The 22489-nt window shown below is 42.2% G+C and overlaps 1 protein-coding gene across 2 annotated transcripts in view; it reads right to left on the reverse strand.

Moving 5' to 3' along the window:
* Positions 1-22489, reverse strand: part of ash1l (ash1 (absent, small, or homeotic)-like (Drosophila)) — a 120177-nt gene that overhangs the window by 36804 nt on the left and 60884 nt on the right. For both annotated transcript variants that reach the window (XM_060904928.1, XM_060904927.1), the window contains exons 11-13: positions 15625-15831; positions 9691-9837; positions 1246-1354 (exon numbers count right to left, since the gene is read on the reverse strand). In XM_060904928.1, the coding sequence (XP_060760911.1) occupies positions 1246-1354; positions 9691-9837; positions 15625-15831 (463 nt within the window). The remainder of the gene's footprint in view (positions 1-1245; positions 1355-9690; positions 9838-15624; positions 15832-22489) is intronic.

Consider the following 22489-nt stretch of genomic DNA (forward strand, 5'->3'; position numbering starts at 1 on the left):
GAGTGAAATCATCAGCTTGATAAACTTGATTGACCTGTGTTTTATTATTAATGATAGGCCTATAGTTATTTAAATAAGTTATGTAGTGATTTTAGGCAGTGCTTAATTTGTGAAGTGGGAGGTCCCAGAACGCAGGAGGTGGGTGGGTCCGGCGACTCAAAAAAAAAAAAGGCGGGGGATGGTTTACTATAACTTTACGCACATGCGCTTATTGTGTGTGTAAAATAATAATAATAATAATAATAATATCAGACATTATGATCTTAGAAAATGCTTTAGTGACAAACAGTTACAGACAGTAATATGTCGTGATATTATATTATAAAATATTAATTTTTATTAGTCTATATATTAAATTATATATTACATTTATCTTCTAAAATAACAGACTGTACTCATCACAACCGGTTTATTTCACCATTGGAGATCAGATCACACAAGACATGAGTTAAATGACTCATTTTAAGGATTTAAGTAGGGGATTTAAAAGCGGTTGTTGTTGTTTTTTTTTCACTAGACGGTTGTTTTTACTACCGTACCTGTCTTTGGAGATGATATACCTATAGCCTACTTGACCTCTGATTTGATGAAATAAAATTCGACAAAAATGAAGAATGACACTCCTCGATGATGACTACAGCTTTAATAACAAAGATGAAAGAGCCATGGGGCGATAATAAGCCCTACCGGTAAAAATATTCTAAAAGCAAACTGATTAATGCATCAGTAATAGGCTACTAATATTAGTTATAATAATAATATAGGCTATTAGTAATAACGATAGTGATAGTATTAAAGATAGTAGTAGATATTTAAAATAATCAGACTAGGCTACTTACAGGGCAAAGGGCACGTTATCACTGCTCAGCTGTTCGTTTATTAAATAAACAATGCAGTCACGCAGTAACCACGCGCCGCTTATCAGATACAATCACAGATTCTATGGATAGAATAACCCTTCAAAAAAGTGCGACGTATATATGTTTTTTTCGTCTTCATAATGCATTTTTTGGCTGATGCGACTTAAACTCCGGAGCGACGTATAGTCCGGAAAATACGGTACTTTGGTCTCTTGCTTGAAGAAAAAAAGCCTGCGATTCTTTCATCACATTAAATTAGAAGGTGGACCTGGCTGCACACAGCTCTGTTGCCAGGATTATGACTGACTGGCTGGTTGTTTTTTGGCCAAAAAGCACCATGTGTGTATCTGACATGTAGGATATAAGTGCCCATCTGCATACACACCTGCTCTTCAGTGTTAAAGGAGTGAAAATTGTAGTCGTAAGTCAGCTCTGTCCCACTGTCCATGTCTCTGAGGGCAAACAGTCCAATCCTGTACACCCCATTCACGGACCTGGAAATAATAGAAGAAAATATATACATCATTTGACTGCAAGAAGGTTACACAGCATGATCACATACTATTAATTTAATGTTCAATTAAATTCGATTAAAAAGTTTATCGAATTTAGCCAACAGTGTTACATTTAAATAAAAACGATGACATTTTTTGTCTATAAAGTTGAGGTTAGAAAAAAAAGTTTAAAAAACATATTGTGATGCTTGAAATATCTCAGAATGTAACACAATGACGATATTATATTGTGAAATCGTCCAGTCTTAACTGATTTGATCCAAACCATGTAGTCATAGAATTTCCACAAAAATAGTAATATTTGGGTGGCATGGTGGTGTAGTGGTTAGCACTGTCACCTCACAGCAAGAAGGTTCTGGGTTCAAGCCCAGCGGGTGGTTGGGTCCTTTCTGTGCGGTTTGCATGTTCTCCATGTCTGCGTGGGTGTCCTCCAGGTGCTCTGGTTTCCCCCACAGTCCAAAGACATGCGGTTAGGTTAACATGGGGCGGCCTTGGGCTGAAGGCACTTTGCCCTTGAGCAAGGTACCTCACCCCCAACTGCTCCCCGAACACTGTAGCATAGCTGCCCACTGCTCTGGGTATGTGTGTGTGCTCATTGCTCACTTACAGTGGTGCTTGAAAGTTTGCGAACCCTTTAAAATTTTCTATAATTCTGCATAAATATGACCAAAAACATCATCAGATTTTCACACAAGTCCTAAAAGTAGATGAAGAGAACCCGGTTAAACAAATGAGACAAAAATATTACACTTAGTCATTTATTTATTGAGGAAAATGATCCAATATTACATATCTGTGAGTGGCAAAAGTATGTGAACCTCTAAGATTAGCAGTAAATTTGAAGGTGAAATTAGAGTCAGGTGTTTTCAATCAATGGGATGACAATCAGGTGTGAGTGGGCACCCTATTTTATTTAAAGAACAGGGATCTATCAAAGTCTTATCTTCACAACACACATTTGTGGAAGTGTATCATGGCACGAACAAAGGAGATTTCTGAGGACCTCAGAAAAAGCGGTGCTGATTCTCATCAGGCTGGAAAAGGTTACAAAACCATCTCTAAAGAGTTTGGACTCCACTAATCCACAGTCAGACAAATTGTGTACAAACAGAGGAAATTCAAGACCATTGTTACCCTCCCCAGGAGTGGTCAACCAACAAAGATCACTCCAAGAGCAAGGCGTGTAATAGTCGGCGAGGTCACAAAGGACCCCAGGGTAACTTCTAAGCAACTGAAGGCCTCTCTGACATTGGCTAATGTTAATGTTCATGAGTCCACCATCAGAAGAACACTGAACAACAATGGTGTGCATGGCAGGGTTGCAAGGAGAAAGCCACTGCTCTTCAAAAAGCACATTGCTGCTCGTCTGCAGTTTGCTAAAGATCATGTGGACAAGCCAGAAGGCTACTGGAAAAATTTTTTACGGACGGATGAGACCAAAATAGAACTTTTTGGTTTAAATGAGAAATGTTCTGTTTGGAGAAAGGAAAACACTGCATTCCAGCATAAGAACCTTATCCCATCTATGAAACATGGTGGTGGTAGTATCGTGGTTTGGGCCTGTTTTGCTGCACCTGGGCCAGGACGGCTTGCCATCATTTATGGAACAATGAATTCTGAATTATACCAGCGAATTCTAAAGGAAAATATCAGGACATCTGTCCATGAACTGAATCTCAAGAGAACGTGGGCCATGCTGATGGTGATGCTTGCCCAAGCTGATGGTGAACCTGAAAAGACGGGATGCCTCAGCAAACTTGTCGGCGATATGCTGTAGGGCAGATTCTGTGTGGGCCATGAGGGCACAGTCGTCAGCAAAGAGCGCCTCCAGTATCACCTTTTCGACTGTCTTTGTCTTGGCATTCAGGCGGCGCAAGTCAAAGAGGGACCCGTCCATTCTGTATTTCAGGTACACCCCATGCTCAAGATCTCTGACAGCGTGGCTGAGGATGCAGGCGAAGAAGAGGTTGAAGCTAAAATGCAGCCTTACTTCACACCATTTGATATCTCAAAGGCATCTGATGCCTCGCCGCCAGAGAGTACCAGCCCTGTCATGCTGTCATGGAATAGGCAGATCAAGGTTGTGAACTTCCTGGGGCAGCCCAGCTTCTGTAAAATTGTCCACAGAGCCTCTCTGTTGACAGTGTCAAAAGCCTTGGTCAAGTCAATGAACACTATAAACAAGTTCATATTCTGTTCTCTGCACTTTTCTTGGACTTGGCAGACTGCGAAGATCATGTCAATAGTGCTTCGACCGGGGTGGAATCCACACTGTGCCTTGGGCAGGATCTCCTCAGAAACAGCAGTGATCAGGTGGTTGAGAAGGAAGCGCGCCAGTATCTTGCCAGAGATGGACAGCAGAGATATGCCTCGATAGTCGCCACAGTCTGACTTGCCACCCTTGTTTTTGTAAGGGAGATAATCGTGGCATCCCGAAACTCCTGAGGAATATCCTCTTCCTCTCAGATGCTGCAGAGAACTGTTCCCACAGCCTTATAAATCTCTGCAGGGATCCCATCCTTGCCTGGAACTTTTCCAGAGCAGGTCTGGCTGATGGCTTTCTTGACCTCATCTAGGCTGGGAGGGGTGTCAAGACTGTCTATCGTTGGTCTCTGAGGGATCTGGTCTAGGGCCTGGGGGCTGACAGTGGAGGGTCTGTTGAGGAGAGTGCTGAAGTGTTCCTGCTACCTCTCATTAATGGTGCTCTTGTCCTTCAGCAGCGTGCCATCGGTGGACAGGAGGGGGGTGATGCAGGGTCGGGACGGTCCATATACGGCTTTAATGGCACTGGAGAACATCTTAGAGTTCTTTGTGTCAGCATACATCTGGACCTCATCCGCCTTCCTCTGCCACCACTCATCCTGCATGCAGCGGAGAGTGGCCTGGGCACAGCTTTGGAGGTGCTTGAAGCGGTCACTCTTGGGGTTGGAAGACAAGTCGTTCTGCTGTGCTGTGAACACTTTCCACTTGTTGTCCAGGAGCTGGGCGATGGCAACATTCTTTTCGTCAAACCAATCCTGCTGGACTCTCTTTTTTGGGTCGAGTATTGACTGGGCTACCTCCTTCACCAACGTGCTGAACTGGTCCCACTGCTGAGTTGGGGTTCCAGTGAGGGGTCTGTGGGAGGTCAACTTGTCATCCAGGCAGCTCATGAAGTTATCTCGACATACTGGGTTCTGAAGTTTGATAGTGTTGAACATCTTAGAGTTCTTTGTGTCAGCATACATCTGGACCTCATCCGGCAGACCTCATCGTCTGACATGCTTTGGCTTTTTGTGGTGGGTAGGGGCGATGTGCAGCTTGATGACCGACCTAAGAAGTTGGTAGTTGGTCCAGCATTCAGCTCCTCGTATGGCCCTGGGGACCCTGAAGTCTCTGGTGTCGCATCTGCGGCAGATTGCAAAGTCAGTGAGGTGCCACTGTTTTGATCATGGATGCATCCAAGTTGATTTATATTTGTCTGCTTGCCTGAACAGGGTGTTGGTGATTGTCAAGTCATTTTCTGCACAGAGATTCAAGAGCAGTAGGCCATTAGAGTTCATTTGTCTATGCCATGTGGCCCCAGCACGCCTATCCAGTTAGCGCACTCTGTGCCGACTATGGCATTGAAGTCTCCCAGCAGGATGAGCTTGTCTCCGGGGGTTGTAGCCTTTACGAGGTTGTTGAGGTCCTCGTAGAAGGTTTCTTTTGCCTTGTCGCTGCTGGTCAAAGTAGGGGCATAGGCGCTGATGACTGTGACATGATGGGAGACAATGAGTGGGAAGCGGAGCTTCATCAGGTGCTCATTGATCGAGATAGGGAGGTCAGGGAGCTGCTTGAGAAGCGTGCACTTGATGGCCAGGCATACCCCATGTATTCTTTCCTCATCTTGGGATTTGCCTTTCCAGGAAAAGGTATAGCCACCCTTCCGTTCGGTGACGGATCCTTTGTCAGTTAGCCTGCTCTCGCTGACGGTAGCGATATCAATGTTGTAGTGCACCAATTCACTCACTAGGAGGGCTGTTCTCTCAGGTCTTGCTGATGTTTCCCTGTCCATTAGGGTTCGGACGTTCCATGCTCCAAAAATCATTTATTTGTTCTTCTTTGTATTTTGACCGCTTGGGGAGTAACACTACCAGCCACGGTAAGCTAGCTGGCTATGGGTAGAGGGATGAGCAATTTTTGAGACACCTTTTCTAGTCTCCTCCCTCATGTGAAGGTGAGCAGTGCTGTCCTAAAGAGGGCTGCTCAGTCGCCTGGGGGAATACCGAACTCCTCTGTCATCCTGGGGTCAGAGAGAGAGCGACTCTTGTCACCAGGCTGCCTACGTGCAGGGTTGGAACTACAACCCTGATTCCAAAAAAGTTGGGACAAAGTAAAAATTGTAAATAAAAACGGAATGCAATAATTTACAAATCTCAAAAACTGATATTGTATTCACAATAGAACATAGACAACATATCAAATGTCGAAGTGAGACATTTTGAAATTTAATGCCAAATATTGGCTCATTTGAAATTTCATGACAGCAACACATCTCAAAAAAGTTGGGACAGGGGCAATAAGAGGCTGGAAAAGTTAAAGGTACAAAAAAGGAACAGCTGGAGGACCAAATTGCAACTCATTAGGTCAACTGGCAATAGGTCATTAACATGACTGGGTATGAAAAGAGCATCTTGGAGTGGCAGCGGCTCTCAGAAGTAAAGATGGGAAGAGGATCACCAATCCCCCTAATTCTGTGCCGACAAATAGTGGAGCAATAAGGAGTTTGACAGTGTAAAATTGCAAAGAGTTTGAATATATCATCATCTACAGTGCATATCATCAAAAGATCCAGAGAATCTGGAAGAATCTCTGTGCATAAGGGTCAAGGCCGGAAAACCATACTGGGTGCCCGTGACCTTCGGGCCCTTAGACGGCACTGCATCACATACAGGCATGCTTCTGTATTGGAAATCACAAAATGGGCTCAGGAATATTTCTAGAGAACATTATCTGTGAACACAATACACCGTGCCATCTGCCGTTGCCAGCTAAAACTCTCTAGTTCAAAGAAGAAGCCGTATCTAAACATGATCCAGAAGCGCAGACGTCTTCTCTGGGCCAAGGCTCATTTAAAATGGACTGTGGCAAAGTGGAAAACTGTTCTGTGGTCAGACGAATCAAAATTTGAAGTTCTTTATGGAAATCAGGGACGCTGTGTCATTCGGACTAAAGAGGAGAAGGACGACCCAAGTTGTTATCAGCGCTCAGTTCAGAAGCCTGCATCTCTGATGGTATGGGGTTGCATTAGTGCGTGTGGCATGGGCAGCTTACACATCTGGAAAGACACCATCAATGCTGAAAGGTATATCCAGGTTCTAGAGCAATATATGCTCCCATCCAGACGACGTCTCTTTCAGGGAAGACCTTGCATTTTCCAACATGACAATGCCAAACCACATACTGCATCAATTACAGCATCATGGCTGCGTAGAAGAAGGGTCTGGGTACTGAACTGGCCAGCCTGCAGTCCAGATCTTTCACCCATAGAAAACATTTGGCGCATCATAAAACGGAAGATATGACAAAAAAGACCTAAGACAGTTGAACAACTAGAATCCTACATTAGACAAGAATGGGTTAGCATTCCTATCCCTAAACTTGAGCAACTTGTCTCCTCAGTCCCCAGACGTTTACAGACTATTGTAAAGAGAAAAGGGGATGTCTCACAGTGATAAACATGGCCTTGTCCCAACTTTTTTGAGATGTGGTGTTGTCATGAAATTTAAAATCACCTAATTTTTCTCTTTAAATGATACATTTTCTCAGTTTAAACATTTGATATGTCATCTATGTTCTATTCTGAATAAAATATGGAATTTTGAAACTTCCACATCATTACATTCCATTTTTATTTACAATTTGTACTTTGTCCCAACTTTTTTGGAATCGGGGTTGTACAACTGCCAGTGGTTACCTCCACCTGTTGCTTCACCTCTTCCCCGTTGCCGCAGAACTTTAAAGAAAGCAGAAGAGTTTTGGGCAGAGTTGAGGGATTGCACATAGAAACCTGTGCGGGAAGTTGTTTAAAGTGGGAAAGTCATTGCACTGGGGCGATCCCTCTCTCTCGGCCTTGGAAGTCGGGTTCCGATGGTACGAAGAATCGTCACGACTGGGGACTTCTTTGGCTGCAGTGGATGACCATGATGTCTTCCACGTCTTGCCAGGCTCTGGGCGCTCCACAACGCCTTGCTGTCGCCGCCTTTGTGATCGTTGAGTCTCATCTGATTTCTTCCGCACACTCCGCCGGGTCCAGTCTCCACACGCTTTGGACAGACATATCCCTCCTAACTCACCAGAGGGTAGGAGACCCGACCGGCTACCCTCACCTGGTCTGGTCTGCTAGCCAAAGCGGTGTTCTGGGGTGTGGCTGCTGCACGTGCTACAGCTTCTACGAGCCACAGGTGAGAGCTGCATGTCAGGTGGGAGCCAATGAAGGATGAGCTACCCTGAAAAGGGCATAGCAAGCTCCCTCTACAGAGGTACTGTCCCTCCCTGACACCCCATACACCCTGTAGTTTTCACTACAGTAGAAAAGCACAAACAGCCTCTCTCTCACCCTGTAACTCTAACAGTGTGGTTAACGTAGCTTTTTTTTTTTTAAATGAGCTTTACATATTCTGACAGAGCAAAAGGCACGATTTCCAGGAAGCGTCCCTGTTTTTTTCCCCTCCAATTTGCACACTGAATATTACAACTTGCAAATTAGCATTTACAAGGCACCATGAATGTAGCATATTTTCAGCTCTGAAAGCACTCTTCTGTAAGTTTATAATAGTTTTTCATTTTGATATGGTTGTATTCAATCTGAATTTCTGTTTAGTATTAGTTATAGTTTCATTTTTATTTCATAGACTAAGTTATATTTCATTTTAGTTTATTATAGTTTTCATTTTGGTTTTAGTCATTTTAATTAAGGACAACAACTCTCAAGGAATGAGAAACAATCAGCTTATCAAGATATCAACATTTCAAGGCTAAACTTTCAAGTGACGTGTTTGTTTCAGACTGAAAGCCTGTTAATACACAAAAAAAGGCAAGAACACGATTAAATATTTCACAAAGACGCTATTACCTGAATTTACCATGCACTTCCTTGTACCACTTTCACAATTAAATTCAAAATAGTCCCATTCAGGTCTCACTTCAGACTTCACTAGAAAATAACGGTCTACTTCCATTTGTTAGTGAGTGTAGCTCTTGACATGCTATATCGCCATCTGACGGTTGTTGACTATAGTGACACAGAAGTTTGGAAGTGTGCCATCCTCTGCCTCGAATGGATACGACATCCGCCGTCTTCCAGCAGTAACAATTATTTTTTGTCTTTTCTTTTATTTGTGAGGGTTTTTTTTTTTAGAACTCATTATTAGTTTACTTTTGTTTTACATTTTCTTTGAGTAAATTATTTCTGCTTATAAAAATGTCTCAAAACTGTTATTCTTCATCTTAGTTTTGGTTTATGATAAAACCCCTGCTCTTCTGTAACAAAAACAAAAATCAGGAGCAGAGCTTTTTACAATCAGCCTGCCTTGCAGCCGCTTCCCATAAGCCTCATAGGATGTGTTTAACTGTATGTTTTAGGTTAATGCTAAGCTGAAGTTGTAAAACTGGTAGAAACTCAAGCTCTACTACACCAAAGTCCTGTAAGACACAGTCATGGTCGCACATGGCTTTGGGTGTGTGAGAAAGCATGCATGAGTGAAGGAATGCACATTTGTGGGTATCAGTGTCTAGTGGGCAGCACAGCTGTGTCCTCCACCCTCTCTTGCAAAACAATTGTTCTTCCATGACAAGACGGACGACCCACCAGCCCCTAGTCTGGAAGCACTCATTCACTTTTGTGTATGTGGTGTGTGTGTGAGCGTGTGAGTCCTTTGGTACTAAGCAGATGTTGGCTCTGTAACCTAGAGCTTGAACATGTCCTGTTCCAGAGGATGTTTATGTTTGGCTAATCATGCCATTTATTATCATCAACATCTGTGATCTTAATGTGCAGAAAACGTTTTGATGTAATCGCTTACTCTTCACAATCACTCTGTATAACAACTATGGCTGCAGTAACAGACACTATGCAACCAAGAATTACTGGTTTAAAGTATACATTAACCCTCTACTGAAGATTTATGGAACACATCAGTCCTCAATACAGTTGCTAAAGCCTCGTCGAGCATGTGTGATGTCACTTCTGAATCACTGTACACTATTAATTCTGACTAATGCTGATTTTCCATTTGCAAATGTTCAAATCGAAATTAATCAGCCCTAGCTAGTGATTTGTTCACGTTTCTTACCATTTCTGCATCTCACAGTTGGGCTCACAGCTGTGGTTGATGAAGCGCGCCTCGTTGCCCATGCGGTAGCTGTCAATCACCATACCACTGTCCAGATTTAGACAGTACTGACCACTGTGAGAGAAGTACTGCTCCATCATTCGACTCCTACAGACACAGGAATTTCATTCAAGATTTAAACCATGAAAATCATTATTTGCTGTGGTGTAATGTGTATAATCGAAGAACTACCCCAGCAAGTTGAAGGACAAAAAAAGGTACATCACAGATTTCTGCTTTACCTGGCCACTGAATGGCTTAAAGTAATGGCTTATTTACTCCCTTGCTGATTTCTCAGCCTCTTGTAGATTCAGGTGCCTGCTTTACAGTGCAGGGGTTTAGAACATCTGTTACGGTACATGGAACACCTGTTTTTCTTGTGTCTGTTGGCTTTGTTAGCAAGGCAAGTTAAATACGGTATATCCAAACCTCACTCCTTGTTTGTCAAGAAAGACATTGGCTTTTACCTGGACAAGAGCACAGGCAGGGTCTGGGACCTTCTGCTAGGCAACATTTCACATTATACATTCAAGTAACAAAAACTTCCAGCATATTTTCAAGGAGATCTTATGACAGACCAACAGTCCAACAACTGCAACTCACACCCCCAAATTCAGATTCATCTTCTCTATTATTGAGAATTCTCAAAATCCAATTCATATTCAAAAAGGTCATCTTTAACAACTGTCTGTTAGGAGCAGGGCTTTGAACCAGAATTTTTTTCCTATTGGTTCGTTCCGAACAGAAACGGAATTTTAACGTTTCCGGTTTTGGGTTCCACCATTAAATAGACGTTCCCGAACCGGTTAGAACAAAAAAATTTCGTTCCCGGAACGGTTAATTACGTTCCCTGTCAGCTGTTTAACAAATGGCTATAAAATTATGTCTCTGTCTCATCCAGCTTAAGCCAAATGTAGGCTAATTCTATTACAACCTTCATTAAATAAGACAAGAAATAATTCAAAACAATTATTATTTCAAATGTTGGCGATTTGGATTCTCAGTATGTCTTCCCATCTACACAAACAGAAAAAGTGCCAAAAATGAAAGATAATTCGTTTAGTGTGTTACCAAAGGCTAGTCAGGCCCTATAGAGGGCTACCGCATGACGTCACCGCGCCGTGAGATTTTGTTAGGCGCCATATTGGAAGACCAAGTACACATCTATGCAAGTACATACATACATAAAACAAACTACACCTGAAATGTAGCCAGGGCCGGTTCTGCCCTAATCTGGACCCGGGTGCAACATCGCGCAACCCCCCCCCCCAAAAAAAAACACCAGTCTAAATCAGGACAACCATCACATAACTATAACTATAAACATTTTATATAAACTATTTTAACTAAATGGGCTATAATAAATAAGCCTGCAGGCAGCCACGGCGGGCTGCCTCAGAAAAGTAACCATTTGTCCTACCTTAAAACTCGTTTTGCATTTTCTGCCTCCTTTTTTGTATTTTCAACCCTCCGTTTATTTTCTTTCCTTTTCTGAAAACCCAATTTGTGTCCAGACATTTTGTTCTGCTACCAACGAACTAACTCGTCAGGTCTCGTCTCTCGAGCCCGCGATGATTCCCGTGGGAAGGGCAACAATTGATACATTTTTACAAACAGCCAATAGGGAGGTTGCATCGTTCAGGCTCTTCTTTGCTCAGACACTCATGGCTTTTTTATTTGTAGGCTACGGAAACTTTGAGGAACGAAATAAAAACCGGTATTAACCGGTTACCATTATTTTTAATAAGCGTTTCTGTTCCGGAACATAAAAAATAAAGTTTCTGGTTTCGTTTCTGTTCCATTTGAAATAGAAAAAGTTCCCGGTTTTCGTTTTCGTTCCCTGAACCGGTTCAAAGCCCTGGTTAGGAGACAGCTAAACAAATTCTATCCCAGCAAACAATTATATCACAGCAAACTGTTTGCAGGGATAGAATGTTACTCTAGTTATCCATGTCACTATGGATGATGAAAGAGTGTTTTTTTTTTTAAATTTTGCAGGTTTTTTTTAAAAACACAATACAGGGTGTCTGAAAAGTCATGAACCAATTAGAGTAAAACTACATATACATAATTTTGTGTTTATCATTCACCACATATACACGACATTTTCTCAGCTGATATTTTTCCCCCCGCAGATTTTGCCCAACATTTTCAGACTGATGTACATGTTCAATATTCCCACTGGCTCCTGACTTTTCTGACACCGTGATGATTATTAAGAATTTTCTCCATAATTTTCTGCCTCAGATCCAACAACAATGAGAGTCAGATGACCTTCTGGATCTGGTCTCACTGAGCTGCTTACCTACTGACTGCAACGTGCACTTTATAGTGAGCGGTCTGGTGGCTCTGTTATGGTCAGGACATTTTGTAGGTGTGGTTCAGTGCAGTACCAGAGACTTGTAGAATCTATGGCAAGGTACACTTAAGCTATTCTGACACTTCTTGGTGGTCCAACACGATACTAATATGTTATGTTGATTTTGCCACCCCTGAGGATTTTTATAAACTGGCAACATAGCTTTAAACCCTCCTGTCTACTGCAGAGGGCCCTGGTAGTGTCACACATTTTGATTTTCCAGTGTTGCCCTATTTTCTCCCTCAATTTGGTCCTACTAATTCCCACCCAACAGCCAACTTTCCCTTATCACATGACATCCATCAACCTAACAAAGGCTCCTCAGAGACCTGTCAAGCCACTCTCCATGCATGACACCCATGACTGGCTAGTGTCGCTGTGATTGACAGCAAGAATGCAAGCGCCTCCCACCCTGAAAGCAGGACCAATTTTGCTGATGGCTGTGGTATCATTAGGACTGAAATTCATGATCTCCAAATGATAAGGCATATGGTTTTCTGTTGCACCACTCAGGAGCCCTCCAGTGTTTTTAATACTATACAACCCTCTTTACTTGGCGAGACCTAAGGGGGTACTGGAAGACAGTACCACAATCACCTGAATCACTGACTATATGACATCCAAAAGAGTTTGCAGCACTGCGTCTCGGACCAAGCAGTTAGCGTGGGAAGGCGCTCCACAGGGTACAGATCAGTCTCCTTTCTTGTTCACAGTTCAGATTTCAAGCACAATTTAGATTTATGCCATCGGCTCAGACTCCTATAGTGGGGTGTGTCAATGCTGGGCAGAAGTCAGAATATAGGCCTGTGATCAACAATTTCATTGAGTTGCATGGGAAAAACAACATGCAGCTCAATGTGGCCAAGACAAAGGAGATGGTGATGGACTTATTTAGGAATACCAAGACCCCACTGATCCCAATCTCCAGGGAGACAGTAGACACTTTCCGACCAAACAGTTCTAGGGACTTATTGCTGGTGCTGCCTTGACTCATGTTTGACCACACAAAGTGCACTTATTTTTGGACCGATCATTGTGTACTTGCGTCACTCATGCTGAGAGAGTACCTACCCTGAAGTAGAAGCTAAAAAAGTCCCTCAAAATGGTGTTCTAAGATCTATGATCTTTCTCAGTTTCTGCAGTACAGAGAAACAAAAATGGGGGGACTTCCTCTAACAGATCTAAAAACACCTAGCTACCAGGCCGGACTGGATGTATACCACAGAGAGACAGTATTCAGTAAATGACAGAGCAGGCACTACGTTTTGAGGAACCTTTGGTCTTTCAATATATGTAGCAAAATGATACATGGTGGCAGAAGGCAGGAAACTAATTAGCAAGACTGGAGAGGTCTCTGGGGCCAACCTAGACTCCTAGGAATTGACTGTTTAAGGGAGGACGCTAAACTGGCTAAACTGTTGCTCATCATGGACAACGTCTTCCCCCTCCTCCATGAATCAAACAATCAAGCATTTTTAGTGCAAACTGATTCAGATACTGGATGGCACAGTGGTGTAGTGGTTAGCACTGTCACCTCACAGCAAGAAGGTCCTGGGTTCGAGCCCAGCGACCGACGAGGGCCTTTCTGCATGGAGTTGGCATGTTCTCCCCGTGTCTGCATGGGTTTCCTCTGGGTGCTCCGGTTTCCCCCACAGTCCAAAGGCATGCACGTTAGGCTAATTGGTGGCTCTAAATTGACTGTAGGTGTGAACGTGAATGGTTGTTTGTCTCTATTTGTCAGCCCTGCAATGACTTGGCGACTTGTCCAGGGTGTACCCCGCCTCTCGCCCATAGTCAGCTGGAATAGGCTCCAGCTTGCCTGCGACCCTGTAGAACAGGATAAGTGGTTACAGATAATGGATGGATGATCCAGATACCATTCAGCAACGAGCAGAACAAGAGGACTTTCACACCTTTTTGTCAAGCAGATACAAGATCATTCATTGTGCAATAAAACCTTTGCTTCTGAAGATGTTTTTAGCAGAATGCCCATCAACCAAGCATAATATTTAACCTTCAAAAATACTGTCTTTGAATGCTTAACTCCTTTCACAGGCCCAACTACCTCGTCCACTGTAGGTATGTCATATTTTACTTCAGAACTATAATTAATACAAATAGATAATACATAAACACTAACTGCTTAGTGAGTTGCACTGCTATATAGATGTGAACAAGAGTGTTCGGAGAGCACAATATCCCCCGCTAGCAACTAGGCCATAACTCTGGTAAAATGTGACTGAATTGAACAAAATTGCAATATGTGTATTACTGACATATAACAAAGAATTCTGTCAAGTTTCGTGAAATTCCTCCAAAAATTATGAGAGGAGTTGATTTCAGAAGTTGAGTACCCTTCCCGGGACAGACGGACGGACATCGCCACAACATAATCCCCCTTCGGGCCTTTCGGCCAGCAGGGAATAAAAATTGTGAGGGAAGTTGATTTCAGAAAGCAAGCACACCTTGATGAAATTGCCAAAGTACAAGTTTGTTAATAATCAAGGGCATAACTCTGGTAAAATTTGTCCAAATTAAACAAAATTTCAATATGCTTATAACTGTCATATAACAAAGCCTTTTGCCAAGTTTGGTGAAATTCCTCCACAAATTGTGAGAGGAGTCGATTTCAGAAGAACGTACACACTCATGAAATTGTCAAAATACAAGTTATTTAATCAAGGGGCAAAACTCTGGTAAATTTTTCACAAACCAAATTAAACAAAATTTCAATATGCGTATTACCGTCATATAACAAGGCCTTTTGCCAAGCTTCGAGAAATTCGTCCAAAAATTGTGAGAGGAGTTGATTTTAGAAGGAAATCGATTTCAGAAGGAAATCCTCCTTTGGGCCATAATTTTTTCACACTCTCATGAAATTGTCAAATTATATTTTTGTTAATCAAGGCTTGTAACTCTAGTAAAATGTGACAGAATTTAACAAAATTACAATCTGAAACTCTTTCACTCTCATGAAATTGTCAAATTATAATTTTGTTAACCAAGGGATATAAGTCTGGTAAAATGGGACCGAATTTAACGAAATTACAATCTGTGTAGTATCGACATACAACGATGCCTTTTATCAGGTTTGGTGAAATTCCTCCAACAATTATGAGAGGAGTTGATTTCAGAAGGTGAGCACCCTTCCCAGGCCAGACAGATGGACATTGCCATGACAATCCTCCTTCGGGGCTTTCGGCCAGCAGGGGATAAAAACCAAACAGTATATTTTAATCCAAATGTTAGTTAATTATAAGTTACTAAAGTTACAATCAGTACATTTAAAATCTAAAATAATTAATACACTTTTCTGAAGCTTAGAAATTGTTGTAATTATTAGATTCCAACCTTTTACTTTTCCTATTTCATCCACTATTTAGCCATTACATTACAGTACGATCACAAATCAAAAATTTTCAAAACTAACACTGAACAGGGACTAGAAGGCACCATTTTCTCACCCACAAAACACCCAAACTGCGATTTATTTTCTTAATGGTACTCTTGAGCTTTGAAGCCAGTATGCGGCTAACCTGAACTCCTGCTCGCTGACCACCTCTCCAAGGTACTCAATGATGAACTGGCCAGCACGCAGTGGCTCTTTAGTGCGGATGCCCCAGCCCTTTCCTTCCGTCCTGAAACGCTCCAGACACTGAACCCACTCGTGCCTCTGGATTCGCTGATTATCACATTGTTCTCCACATGGACAAGTGCTGGGAGAACACTCCGCAAAAATCATCCTGAGAGAGAGAGAGAGAGACAGAGAGAAGGGGGGGAGATAGAGAGTGAGATGAAAGAATCACAATATAATGAAAAGCTCTTGATCTAATCATCGACTATTTTTAAAAAAATCATCCTATATTTAGGATTTCAAGAACTTGTCAAGAACAAAATTTCTTGGAGTGCTACAAAAAATGTTGTTTGTGGCTGTCGTCACACTTGTGTGCCATCGTACGTGCATCAGTCGGACTCTCGGGCGCGCTCCGGACTGGGCGCGCACCGAGCAGACTCTCGCACACGCACTGTTAACTATGCCCACCTGCACAGGATTAAGTCGCATCAGCGTGCCTGTATAAAGACTCTGAAAACACACGCTCAGTGCTAAGTTACGTTACGTTGCAAACACATTACCGAGCCTTAGTTCCTTGATTGTTCTCCTGGTTTTCTGATCCCTGATTTCCTGTTTCCTCTTTTTTGATTCTGTCTTTGCCTGTGATACTCCGTTTGTGCCTTGCTCTTGCTTGTTCTCCATTTATGGTTTATGCTCGCCAATTTGGATTGTTTGCCTTTTGTCTATTTTATTAATAAAATTATATTCTGCAATTACATCCGACTGCAACCCATCCCTGACAGAACACTTTGCCAAACTATGGATGTAGCAGAAGTGTTCCAGCATGCCATTCCGTGCCACTTCCAGATTTTCGTACGTCAGCCCCTAGCCTTGTTTTTCCAGCAGCGTATTGGAATAACCACCCCAGCACTCTATGATGGAGTATATCACCCTAATGGATTCAGCCTGCAGCATGCCTTCTTTTATGCGGATCTAGAAGAGCCTAAGCCTCCAGAACCTGTCTGGGTAAGCTGCATGATTTCCTGGCTTACGGGACGGGCATGCCGATGGGCCGAGTACACTGTAAAAAAAAATGATAGCAAGTGGAAAATATCTTGAAAATAATTAAAACAATCTAGCATTTCCTATTAGAAGAATACCAATTCTGAGATTATTAAACCTAGTTCTAGATTGCAACCAACTTATTCTAAGATGTCTTATCAAGTAAAATTATCTGTCCATGCAGCAAGATAATTTCACTAGTATTAAGTCATTTTCTCCTCAAATTCAGTTTTCAATTTTTTGCAGTGTACCTCATTAGAATAGAGCACCCGTGCCTCTGGAGGTTGCAGGCTTTTCAGGTCATGCTCCGTTACATCTATGAAGCATTAGAGAAGGAGGACCCCCATCAATTTTTGGGGGGGGAGGTCAACATCACGTCTGAGGCTGATGTAGCGGCAGCAGAAGAGGCCATTGCTCCAGAGGTCCTCTCAGTGGCTGACACAGCGACAGAGGCGACAGTTGCTCCTGAGCTCCTGCTAGTGGCCGTTGCTCCAGAACCAGTCCCACAGCCCGTACTACAGTCAATCCCAGAGCCAGCACCTGAACCAGAGCCAGAGCAAGTGCCAGAGCCTGCATCAGAGCCAGAGCCTGAACCAGACCACAAGCCAGAGCCACTGCTAGAGCAAAAGCCAGAGCCAACACCAGAGCCAGAGCAAGAGCCAGCGCCTCTGCTAGAGCAAGAGTCAGAGTCGGAACCAGAGCTAGAGCCAGCGACCAAACCAGAGCCAGAGCTAGGACCAGTGCAAGAGCCAGTGCCAGAACCAGTGCCAGAATCAGAGCCAGTGCCCAAGTAATGCCGACATCAGAGTTGGTGCCAGTGCCAGTGTCAGATCCAGTGTCAGAGCCAGTGCCAGAACCAGAGTCTGAACCAGTGCTAGAGCCAATGTCAGAGTCAGAGCCAGAACTAGTGTCAGTTCCAGAACTGGTGTCAGAGGACGACGGGGTGGCCTCTGCCTCAGCTGGCTATGAAGACATCGTTGCTCCACCACCGGCCGGCCATGAAGATGTCGTTGTCTCACCGCTGGGTCCTGACCAGGACCGAAACGATGCGCAGACAGAGCTTGAGCCCATGCCCGAGTCCAGTCCAGAGCTCAAGCCCATGCCTGAGTCCAGTCCAGAGTCCAAACCATGATCAGAGCTCAAGCCTGTATCCAGCCCAGAGTCCAAGTCATGTTCAGAGCTCAAGTCCATATCCAGCCCAGAGTCCAAGTCATATTCAAAGCTCAAGCCCGTATCCAACCCAGAGTCCAAGTCCTGTCCTGAGCCCGAGCCCACTTCCAGTCCAGAATCCAAGTTCTGTTCTGAGCCCGAGCCCAAGCCCAAGCCCCCACCTAAGCCAAGAATCTGGCACCACGTCGGCTCAGAGTGATGTGCCGATGGCATGGCATCCAGCGTCAGTCCCTCATCACTGGGGCCAGGAAAGATAGATTTATGCTCCTGGAGGGAGCTCTGGGGGGGGCGGGGGGGGGGGGGGTGTTCTGTCACACCTGTATGCCATGGCGCATGCATCAGTCAAACTCTCAGGTGTGCTCCGGACTGGGCGCGCTCCGGACTGGGCGCACCAAGCGGACTCTCACACACGCAACGTTAACTATGCACACCTGCACAGGATTAAGGTGAATCAGCATGCCTATATAAAGACTCTGAAAACACACGCTCAGTGCTAAGTACTGCGTTACGTTGCAAACACATTACCAAGCCTTAGTTCCTTGATTGTTCTCCTGGTTTTCTGATCCCTGATTTCCTGTTTCCTCTTTTTCGATTCTGTCTTTGCCTGTGATACTCTGTTTGTGCCTTGCCCAACCTTTTGCTTGTTCTCCGTTTATTGTTTATGCTCGCTGATTTGGATTGTTTGCCTTTTGTCTCTTTTATTAATAAAACCATCTTCTGCAATTACATTCAACTCCAACCCATCCCTGACAGCTGTGGGTGTTATGTATGAGTCCAGTTTGGACAGCCACAAAAAGGCTGATTGTTAAGGGATGAGAGGGAGTTCAATATAAAACTATAAACATGGTTTTCCGAATTCAAACAGTTATGCACTGTATACACGTAAATTATGGCTGGGAGGTCAACATGCCTGGTAGTATCCAGTGCAAATTTTCAAAGTAAATCTCAGTTTAGCAGTGACACTAAAATACACAGAGGATGACTAATATAAACAGTCAGAACCATAAACATTTGTACACTGATAAGTTATTATTAGTTCAACTGTCTATGATGGCATGTCTTTGAGTTGACAAATAATTATTAAAATAATATGAGCTTAAAGTGCAGACATTCAGCTTTAATAGTTACATCCAGATTAGAGTTTGCCAGAAAACATTTTTAAAAACCTGTACAGGTCTGGAACAAGATCCTGTAGACAGATGAAATATCCAAAAGACAACTTGTACCAGAATGAATTGAAGAGAAGAGTATGGAGAAGCTCATGATATTATAGCATGGGGTGTATGGCTGCCAGTGGAACTGGCGCCATTGTATTTTTTTCAAGTGACTGCTGACAAAAGCAGCAGGACGAATTCTATAGCGTACATGGACGTTTATGTCAGATGAGTCAATATTCATTGGATGGCGCTTCAGAGTACAGATGGACAATGACCTGAAGCGTACTTTGAAAGCAATCCATGACTTTAAGCGCAAAGACGTGGAATGATCTGCAATGGCCAAGTCAATCACCTAACCTGAAGCTAATTGAGCTACATTTCACTTGCTGAAGGCAAAACTGAACACAAGGCACCACAAATAGAGATGAAAGTGGAGCAAAGAAAAAAACCCTGAACTTTTGAAAGTCAAACTAAGACGGGGGGGCAACGTCCCCCGAAAATATTTTAATAACATAACACGCAAAATCCTGCATTCTAGTGCATTTTAGTACTTATTTTCACTAAAACAAGTTATAACTTTTAAGCCTTTTTCTTTCATGTACATTAATGATTAACATGTCAAAAATACCACATTTAATTCCCCTAGTTAATGAGTAATTTTCAGGAGTGCATTTAGAAAACGCGGTGATTTTCCTGGCTACACAGTTAATTACTTTGAAAAAAATCAGACAGTTGAAGGTAAACTCAGCAAAATCCCAAAACAGTACTGTTAAAAAGTAAAGGTCTGTTAGAGTTTCTAAAGCTTTCAGGTTTCAATGTTGGGGACATTGAGCCTCGTTTATCAATCTTTTAGTAGAGTTGTGCGTTTGCATAAGCTAAAGTGAACTAAAAATTTCCAATTCATATTTATGCGAGTTGAAGCCAATTGTTCGTATTGTCTGTAAATTTAAACACACCAATGAATACCAAATTTCTCATATAAATCAGGGGCGTAGCTAGGATTTTTCAAGGGGGGCGGGGGGTCACACACTGACTGGCAGACTGAGTGCATTATGTAACAAAAAATGCATAATGTCATTGAGTCAAAATTTGCTAATGGGTAATAATGGTGAGACGCGTCTAAAAAATCATCTCCATCCACTATTTTAAACATAAATTGGATATTTTTTGGTTTAAATAAAATAATATTGCTCTAAGAAATAATGTTGACAACTTCAGATATCACAAGCTATATTTTCCCAATAAAATCATGAATTAATTTTTTGAAGTTGGTGAATTTTAGACACCCGACCGTAACAGTTCTGACTAACCAACTTCGACAAGGTTTGATTGCTATACAACTTATTGTCGGAATTAAATCAACTACACTCCATAAAACAGGTTTACTGAAGTGTTTAAAAAACCACATACAATGGGCCTGCACATTTTCTAAACACGAAAAAATAATAAAAAAAAGACCCTTATGCACGTTACTGTCCGTCAGAAGTCAACATCAACTTGTGAATAAGAATATTCCAACTAAAAACATTAATATAGAACAATATATGTAATCAATCACTTTAATATAAAAGCACCAATTGATTTATAATTAATTCTCGCCTTGGAATCTGCCTGTTTTCAAAATACATCGATGGTAAAATCAAAGGATCGCTGTCTGTCAGAAAATAACGTACACAAGACTGTATCGTATATCTCCGACCGGCATAGCACCGCATGATACACAAACCTCCAGGAAATCCACACTACCACAAGTTTTGATGACATCATCGCTTTCCGAGAAGATGGAGAAACTGGCCGCCTGAGCAGCGTGTTTGCAGTCTGTCAAGAAAGCTAACGTGCATAATACGTAACGCACGTAAGTATAGATTTGTTCTTCAGTCACTAAAAATGAACCGTAGCGATCGGGGAACTGGCTGAAATACTTCATTATGGATGTAAACAAAAATTGACGCCAGTGCAACTGAAAGAATTTGCCGGGAGGGTGAATGATCGTGTGGAATGTGTTGGTCCCTGACAGAAGCAGGAAGTCGCACGTTACAATCTGACGGACATTTCTTATGCACGTTATATTTTGACGTCCCCCAACTGAAGATAAATACAATTTGTTTTGGGTGTACTTGTCACCATGTCAGACAGGTCAGACAGGTCTCCTTCTGGAGTCAGAGAGCTTTAAGTGGACTTGTTGGAAAAAGGAAGAGATTGATGGCCCAGAAATACGTTTCCATGGCTGTAATCCAAATTTTAAGTCTCATTTATTACTTTATGGTGCATGCATATTACTATCAGACAGTTCCGGCTGTGTGCAATACTCATGTTGTAGTCTTCATTTATGAATTTTACTATATAATTTTAGTCTTAGATTTCTCCTGTTACTTAAATATTCATATTCCCCTTTCCCTAGTCAGATCTTATAGTGCAATTAGAGTACATTTCAATGAATTCATCTTTGGTAATTTATGTCCGTCAAAAGTAACATGCATAAGTATACTAACCCACGTGTGTTTAATATTGTATTGTTCCACAAAGTCCTGTTTCCAATCCTTAATGTTAATAGTAAGTTACTACTGTTATGTTATGAGGATTTCTTCACAATGAATTCTTGTGTTATGTCGGTTCATAAGTGATAACAGAAAAGTTATCACCTTGGCTCTTGGTCGTGAATCTTTTCACCTGTTTCTTGAATAATTATATTCTCATTTTCTGGAAAGATCTTTGATATTTTCCATTAAGTATTGTAAAAGCCTGATTATTTCATTCCTATATGCATGGAGGTTTGTAAAATAAGGAGAAAAAAACTAAAAATACTTCATTTTTTTCCGTCAAAAAATAGCATGCATAAGCGTAGATTTGATAACTTCGCAGACGATTTTTTTGAAAATCCAGTGTGATTACTATCTTTTCAATTGTTAATACGTTTAATAAAATAATAAAAGTTTAATATGATGTAGTTTAATTTTTCAGTAAAAGAATATGAATTTTGACATGATTTGTTACATATTATTACCCATTAGCAGATTTTCATCCCATTGCTAGTTTTAGGTAGCTTAGAAACCGGCTCTTCCATTATTGCTGTTTCTTCCACATTTTCTTGATGTTGTGTTCTAGAAACGGCACTAAAACTTAGCTTCGAAACCACAAAATGCAACTTTGATGGAAAAAAATATATAATAAATTGCTTATCTCGCTTAATGTCGAAAGGAGGAGGAAAGTTTTGCTTGTTTTGACATGGCGAATTATTAACACAAGGAAATACTTGTAATTTGCAACTAAAAAGACCGCAGCTACACTGGCAGCTTGAACATGCTTTCTAGTGCGATTGTGTTGCGTTTGTGCAGAATGGTGTCAGTCCTGCGCGCCTTAGCGCGTGCACCTGGAGGTGCGCCTTGGGCGCGCGCGCCTAATGAGCTCCGGCACACGCGCCATTAACAAAGAACACCGGTCTTTAATCAATGAACTATG

Source organism: Neoarius graeffei, chromosome 22 (genome assembly GCF_027579695.1).
Source record: "Neoarius graeffei isolate fNeoGra1 chromosome 22, fNeoGra1.pri, whole genome shotgun sequence".
Taxonomy (NCBI): domain Eukaryota; kingdom Metazoa; phylum Chordata; class Actinopteri; order Siluriformes; family Ariidae; genus Neoarius; species Neoarius graeffei.